Source organism: Schistosoma mansoni, chromosome 2, assembly GCF_000237925.1.
Source record: "Schistosoma mansoni strain Puerto Rico chromosome 2, complete genome".
NCBI classification, from domain to species: domain Eukaryota; kingdom Metazoa; phylum Platyhelminthes; class Trematoda; order Strigeidida; family Schistosomatidae; genus Schistosoma; species Schistosoma mansoni.
The window spans coordinates 12,814,530-12,822,721 of record NC_031496.1 but is presented as its reverse complement, the minus strand read 5'-3'; the positions used below and the strand labels follow the sequence as shown (position 1 = coordinate 12,822,721).

General features: G+C 33.1%; 1 protein-coding gene across 1 annotated transcript; it reads right to left on the bottom strand.

The window, feature by feature from the left end:
* Positions 1–1,979: 1,979 nt before the first annotated feature.
* On the bottom strand, positions 1,980–6,532 carry Smp_101300 (putative chl1 helicase homolog; the record flags this gene model as incomplete). The annotated part of the gene is made up of 3 exons (XM_018795733.1): positions 1,980–2,342; positions 3,723–3,893; positions 6,368–6,532. The coding sequence occupies 3 exons, from the start codon at positions 6,530–6,532 to the stop codon at positions 1,980–1,982; spliced, it is 699 nt and encodes a 232-aa protein (XP_018650015.1).
* Between the last annotated feature and the right edge of the window lie 1,660 nt (positions 6,533–8,192).

Below are 8,192 nucleotides of genomic sequence, written 5' to 3'. Positions count from 1 at the left end.
GTAAGAAGAGTAAAATAACACATAACGTAACTCAAATAATCATCATTATTCGGAAAACATAATAACAAAAGAAATGTTTGCTGACTTTTTTCAACACTGACTTACATGTATTGTTGCGAGACAAAAATAATAATAAGCAATTAACAGTGCTCAAATGTCAATCCAAAACATTGTAAAATTGAAAGCCGGTAATAGAATTAGTTGATTTTCAAATATACCACATTAAGAAGCAAAGTTTGTGGCTAGCATAAACTTTTCAATTAAAACAAAAGCAATACATATCAGGAAGTTTATCTCAGTTAATTAATATTCCAACATGTCCGTACCCACAATGACACTATCCTTCTGGTATTAATAATGATATGGAGTGTTATGGATAACAATGTTAAGGTAGACTTCAGAACTCGTTTTCATTTTACATTGAATCGTCATCTATCCAAAGCTTCGGATTCGTATGCAACTTTTCATGCCCAAATCTCATTCATTATTTACAAACTACATTTCTAATGTTGTTTGTAATATTATCACTACTAATTTGATTCTTTTGCTTCTCTTGTTGTAACTTGGTTTTTCATGAACATTTGTCTCATATTCAATGTTGTTTAAGGCAGACTAATATATATTGTACATCTTGCTATAATTCATTCAAGTGACAAGTAGTCCTATTTTCAATATCCATTCGTTTGCGATTGAAGATAAGGAATTTCAATGATTATTACATTGTTTATACATTAGTAGACACTTGTCCAACAAATTTATCAAGTATAGACCAGCATATTTGGTGGCCATTCACACTCCAAGTATGTGTCCTGATGATACTACCCGGTAGCCCAAACTGAAGTAGTTGGAGCGGGTTGTAGACCTGTCACTTGATAGCTGGAAGTCGAACATCTCAACCACTGCGAATGCTTTGTATATTACTGTGCATTTCTCGGTTGTCTGTGAGGTGTTTCTATTTTGTTTGAAACTGTGTCTCTGTTGACATCTACACTATATGGAAGTTATTTTCTCATAAAATCTGTTCATATAAACAGAAATTACATGCGACTGAATTGTATTAAAACTCCTGTACGGAATACCTCATGTGAACTAGAGTTATACAATTAGTTTTTTACACTTACAAATTAGGGATGACACCATTGGAGGAAGAAAGTCTCAGTTATGTACGATAACAAACACTTCACTCAAATTTCTATCTAGATATCCGTGCACATAATTTGCTGCATACTATACATATTGGGACCACTACCTTTCATTCTCAAGAAACGTAGGAATCTTCACGACGTTTTTTCCTTGATCTTACACGAGGGTAAACAAAAAGGCTTTGTTACAATGAACAAGATTATGTTACACTCATTCAACCCCATCTACACCAACATAGTAAAATAAAGTTGAGTAAACGACCGTTGAAAGATTAAAAACCGAGAGAACTAAACAATATACAAAATATCTCAAGTAGGATATAAGCATGCATCAGTTCAAGCATGTAGATGGATTATTTACCTAACGAAATCCACTATCCTGAAGGCAATGATGAAGTCTCTGTTGTACGTATATGCTTTTCGGATATTAAAGCTTCTTAAACGGTCTTATCTCTCTCAATTTGAATTGATAAAGCAATAGGAGTGTGCTGATTGATAGTGGCTAAATTAAATAGTAGATCAGATCAGAATTTGTTAACAAGTATGATAAGTAATGAGAAAATTTATTCAAGCAGGAATTGCATTAATTGATAAACAGAGATAATAAAATATAATCTATCAGTTAAATGCATTGAAATCCACTTCCATTCTTCTAATTGAAATGTGATCACTATTACACCCGGAAATTTCCCTTTCCTCACATCATGAAATGCAATTTTCAGAAAAAGTACCCAGATCTATAAAAAGTATCGCGAGAATGGAAAAATATAAGATTAGAAACAAAGATTTCACACTCCAAGTTAATTTCTCAGGTTTTTTTCCAGAAAGGAATCATTTCTATTCCAAACTCTCCTTATTACATGAGAAAAATCTTTTAGCATGTTCCAAAGCTTCTGATAAATTTAAGAATTTTCTGTGATGATCTGACGATGACAGTGAAATTGATTGTTTATCATTTAACTGTTGACGAATAACACTTTGTTGAACCCATTTAGGCAATTGTGATTGAATCGTTGAACGATAATACCGATTATCCATCAAGAAGACAGCAGCATAATCTTTGGCATGTCGTATAGATCGACCAATAGCTTGATTTATTAAACGCATACACATTGTCTCATAATATTGCCTACCTGGATTTTGTGTAGATTGGGAATCACGAATGAAATGCTTATCTAAATAAATCATTTTTTCTCTTAACTAGAAAAATGGAAAGAATGTTCATCAGTAAATATCATACCATAATGAATAAAACATAAATCAGTGGCCAAATATTTTAGAGGGTTTGTTATATTATTTAATCCCATCGCCCGACCATTATTGTTCTACAATTCGATCTGGTTACCAATATGCACTTCTTAAATCAGTGATAGTCGACTATGTGGAGAAAGTAAACAAAGACTGTGGGAATTTGATATAAATGTGTCATACAAATATTTCTTACTTATGTGTCTTGTCTGACCTAGACAAGGATGTATATGAGATAACCTTGGTCAAAGGAACAATTCACTTACATCAAGCCACCTCAACTTTTACTTATCATGTGGCCCTACGAATGTACATAAGCCGTTCGGTCTCACTTGACATCAGTCTAGCGTTTCTACAGTGTCCTTCAAATCTAGGTCAGGTATCAATTAAATACGTAAGTAATATTCATAACGCATAGGTACCGACTGGGGAACAGTATTGTAAGCCAGACAACACTGTATGGTAGTTTCATCCTAGTTTGAGAATGATGTTATATAGAAGAGATAAATTATAAGTTGTTCTTAGACAATGTATCAGAAATTTTTTTAAACTTTGTAATAATTATTTGTGAAACAATGGGGATTTATGGCTTAAGTGGGCGCTTCGCATGGTGTTAGGCTATCTAGACTGAATGGTTTAAGTCAAAATGCTTCAATCAAATTACTTTTTACGACTCCATTTAACAATTCAGCAATGCAAATAATGCAGGAGTATACACTTCAGTCGGGTATCGTTAAACGTACTGTGCTAACTGTAATTGCAGACAATGAGGTTGAGGAAAAGATATTAAAAATGTGGCCTCATGATTATACTCTATGTTCTAAACATTATTATCGCTTTACATAAGATTATAGAGGAAATGCAGTTTGTTGATAGAATTTTAAGAAGCAAAATTGACAGATTTAGTTTTCACAAATAATATATTCTACAAACTATAGTTTAGATCAGGAATTTTGTCTGTAAGAATAAAAATGACCAGGAACTGGTAAATGTTGAAAGCCACTACCATCTAACAGAGTTTCCATAAAAAATCGCATAACCTAAGGATAGTAACAAGTTTATGGGCCTCATGGACTTTAGTATCGAGCAACATAACACAATTGACCACTTCCTTCGGACTCAGAATATAAACACTCAAGTCCCAATTTAGAAAATTAGAGGACTTAGAAGGTAAGTTTGATGTACCATCGTCTATATATATATATATATATATATATATATATATACTATACTATATATATATATATATATATATATATATATATATATATATATATATATATACTATATATATATATACTATATACTATATATATAATGCAATAAACTTACGATTGGGGACTGTGGGTTTGCATATGGCATGCCAATAATGATAACAACTCGAGCTAAATCATCTGTGAAATTTATTCCTTCACTCAGTTTTCCACCAATCACACATAACAAAAGGGCTCCATGTTTATGCTTCAGTTTTTGAGTAGCTGCTACTCCATAAGCTTGCATTATCTAAAATCTCAAAGTAGTTGTTTAATTGAAACATCAATTAACCATCTTAGAATCAAGTAAATTTTCACATAATTTAGACAGACTACTAATTTATGTAATCTATGGGGCGGATCTTAAACATACGTTTGAAATGTCTTTGGGAAACAGTGTTTGAGCCATATCACAATAGTCTTCTATAAACACTCATAGGAGATTTATCACGATATATTCAATAGTGAATTCTAGTAGGACTTAATTTGTGCAGTGATCATGTTGGGATTAGTGATGACGAAGCTATAATGTAAATTGGTTGGAGTTGTGAATATGGACCAATGAATAGGGGACAATCTTCGCCATCAGAACAGAAGTTTATTAGTTCAGTTCCGTTTATAGATGTAAGTATGCACCACTGAGGAAACTTTAAAATTAAGATGAAACCATTGTCAGATGATCTCAAGTTTTTAATCATACAGTTTGATGAATCTGAAAGAAACTGCATAGATAAATAAACTAAATGGTCTGAATTTTCGCAAGAAATTCAACATAACACAAAACAGAGAATGCAACAATTTATGAATATCTTTAAAACTTTATCTGAAAAAATCACTCTACTTTTGCATGACAAGTAATATAATGTTATATACAATATTTCCATGAAAAAGCTTGGACCAGATTGCCAGGCGAAACGTTGGATTTACTTTAAATTCATTCGCTGAGATTTTACAAATATATTATCCCTATTAAATATGTAATTGTTTTACTACTTCAATTCTATCAAATATTTCATTATGAATTTTCAAATCATGAAAAGGAGTGAATATATATATTTAGTGAATAATATTAAGATTATTTGTAAAGATATGGCAAACTTTCGAAGATAGTTTCAATGATCAAGCCCCCAAATGCCCTGGTATGGCCGAGATTGCGGAGAGTCCGCTCCCCCTCTCCAAATGCTCTCACATGGCCACGCGTATAAAGCCTCTACCAGGGAAGTCCTACTCACTGCCTTCTCGTGGCGGGACAGTTCTTTACGAAATTGAGCAAACGAAAAGCGAATGTCCGGCGCTTTAACCGGGTTGGTGGACACGGCGAGTTCACTTAGGGGAGCTGGAAAACCCTCATTCCAAACCAATGGTGCACATGGGCTCCAGTATCCTGAGGGAACAAATGGCGTATGAATCAATCGTTGGTCACCGGCTACCATGGGACTGCATCTCCTTACGTTGCTCCACTGCCTTGTGGACTAGACCTTCAGGTCAAAGGCTCCGGGTGTGGCCCCCTAAGAAAACCACCTGCTTCGGTTTGGGCACCCGGGCAGTATCACAGCCCTCACAAAAATCAAATGAGATTTGTGTGGCGCATATGTATCTGGTGCCCCTTTGTACCAATATTTATGTGTTTAAATAAAATAATAACTCGTGTTAAATTCTACGTTTGTAACTTTATATGATCATGAGAACATATTCCTTTGAAAGTTTCAAAACAGTTTAAAACAACTATACAGTTTGCATTATTTTAAATAACTCCCTTTGATCTAACATTATCAGCAATGTTTTAAATTTTTATTAGGCGTGTCGAAATCAATTTTTTTCGTGACTTTTCCATGCATTTATTTAATAATCGCTGGACATTCGAGTGTAATTTTCATTAGGGATTTCATATCAAGTCCCATATTTTACTATACTTGTGCTTTTTATCTCCGATATATTGGTATTCGATATAATGAATATTATTCATAGTAGACAGTCATGGATAATTCGTCTATTGAAATGAAAACGGCACATTAATCTGCATCACTTACTCTATATGATAGGAAAATTCTGGGTATGCTACAATCACTAGATATTTAAAATGTTTTAGATAGCTTCAGAGCAATTCTCTAATTGATGTCACCTCGTAAGAAAATATGATTTGCAAGTAGCAAATTACTAATTTAGTCGAGAAAAACAGTATTCTGTTTACAATGATAATGTAGCTGATTAATCTGTTTTTTCATAGTTGAAAGCATGAGTCAATGGAAGCTAGACCACCAAGGAAAACCTGGAAGCACTGGACGGCCGTTTCGTCCCATTGTTGGACTCCTCAGCAGTGCACATCCACGACCTCGCCTCGCGAGATTCGAACGGCCGTCTAGTACTTCCAGGTTTCCCTTGGTGGTCTAGCTTCCATTGACTCATGCTTTTAACTATGAAAATACTAAATCTCCACAAAACCATTTCTGATTATAATCTGTTTTTGCACAAATATACTGAAAAACAAGAGTGTTATTTTTGAAATCTAAAAAAAATATTATGAAGCACTAATTTATTTGATATTTTTAGGTATGAGTATATTTCCTGAAGCATTGATATACCGGGTTTTGGTTGAAAAAAAGGGTAGAGCTCAAAACCTCTCTATCTTTTTCACTCTACTAACCAATTATCGAAGAAAAGTTGAACAAATGAATGAAATATTAATGATCAAATTATAATATAAATCAATAAAAAACCACTCACTTGATCTAAATGTGTTGTTGTTTTTGGTTCATGAAATAAACTTTTATACTTTTCTATTTTATTCAGTAAACCAGTCGCCTCCCAACGATTATGTAAAATTGACTGATATTCATAAGACGGAGTAAACACAACAATTCCAGCTACAATGAGAACAAAAAAAACCATGCAAAAAGTCAAAGGTTAGTAATAATTCAATAAAATAACACGAAGGGGGATCACAGTCCAATTTAAGTAAATCGACCAAGTTTAACAAATAATAAATAGACACCGTGAGATAAATTATCAATCAATTAACTATTAGTAAGGTTTCGTGATATCTAGTTGTTTAGTTATGTGCATCCTAACCGGTTCCCTCGAAATACATCCGTATAAATGTATTTATACGAATAAATTAGTGGCTATTTGGACTTGGTAGCTTAGTAAAACAAACGGTACTGGGTCCGAGTGTCAATATGGATGACAACACTGGAATCTAGGTACATCCAACCGACAAGTCCCATATAGGACGAAACGTAAGTCCTGGATCCCACTACTGAGAAGCACTAACAGCTTATTTATTCGGCCAAATGTAATTACTGGATATCTCTGGACTGAAGGCTCATGATAGTTGGAAGCAATAACCAACAGGGGAATTAATGCTCCTGAGGATGGAATCAGTGAAAATAGGGCACGGCAGTAAATACACTTTATTGATTTAACTGATTTAATCGGATAAATTGAAAGGTATAGATTTAATTTTCCAAGATTATAAAAGTTAATATTCAGCTGTAAACAAAATGTCTCATATTCATTGGTTTATCTAACAAAAGCTTAGAAAATATGGAAGGTCTTCTAACGTGGAAGACCAACCAATTTCCAATGCTTATTTTTTAAACACGTTTTCAATATACGATTTCAAATACTTAAGTATATCTTAGTGAAAAATTACTGTCTTTGATAATGAAGTCAATAAAATTTTGAGTCAGACACTACAATATTTGATTTGTTTAGCCTATGGATTCGATTGTACAGTTAATCAACAGTAGGTGATTTACTTTATGTAGAATATAACACCAATGAATGATGTAAGAACCGTAAGTACGCAGAGTTGTCAATTCTTGCTTCCCTCATTAAAATTTTACCGGTCATTGTTGAAACAACTCCAAAGAAAGTTTATTATATAGTTCTCTGTTACCCAAAGATGAACTTCTTACCTTAAGCATAAGAATGCTAGTCTTCCACTCTGTGACAAACAAACGTTTCAAACTGACACAATATTCAAAATAGAAGATTGAACGAAAACTTATCCAATATTGAAATTGTGTGAAGTCAACTGATTTAGTAATTCGAAGGTTCATGAATTTGAAATTCTGTTTCAACTCAAGTTATTCATCGACTTTATTCAGAAACTGAAATTTTGTGCATTAAGTTTATTTTATACGCAAAAGCAAATTCCTAATTCTTTCTGAGGTATGAAAGTTGTATCAAGACTACATAGTTCAGATGATAGTTTAAATGAGCGAAAACCAGAGCTAAAATTTATGTTATCTGAAGAATTATTGAATTTTCTCTTACTTCTCTCAACTCTAAAAAATAAATATCCATCTAACTTTTTTAAAAATAAATATATAATTCGAAGAGATTCTACGCAAGAAACCAATTACATGAATGTTCTTTTTAACAAAACCAAAAATGATATTAAAAACATCTGAACAATAACAGATGTTAGCAGTGGAATCCAAGACGCATGTTTCGTCGTATTTAACTATCAAGATTCAGTAGCTAAGTGGATAACACAATGGCGTTTGAAGCGAACGGTACTAGGTCGGAGTCCCAGAGTGAACAT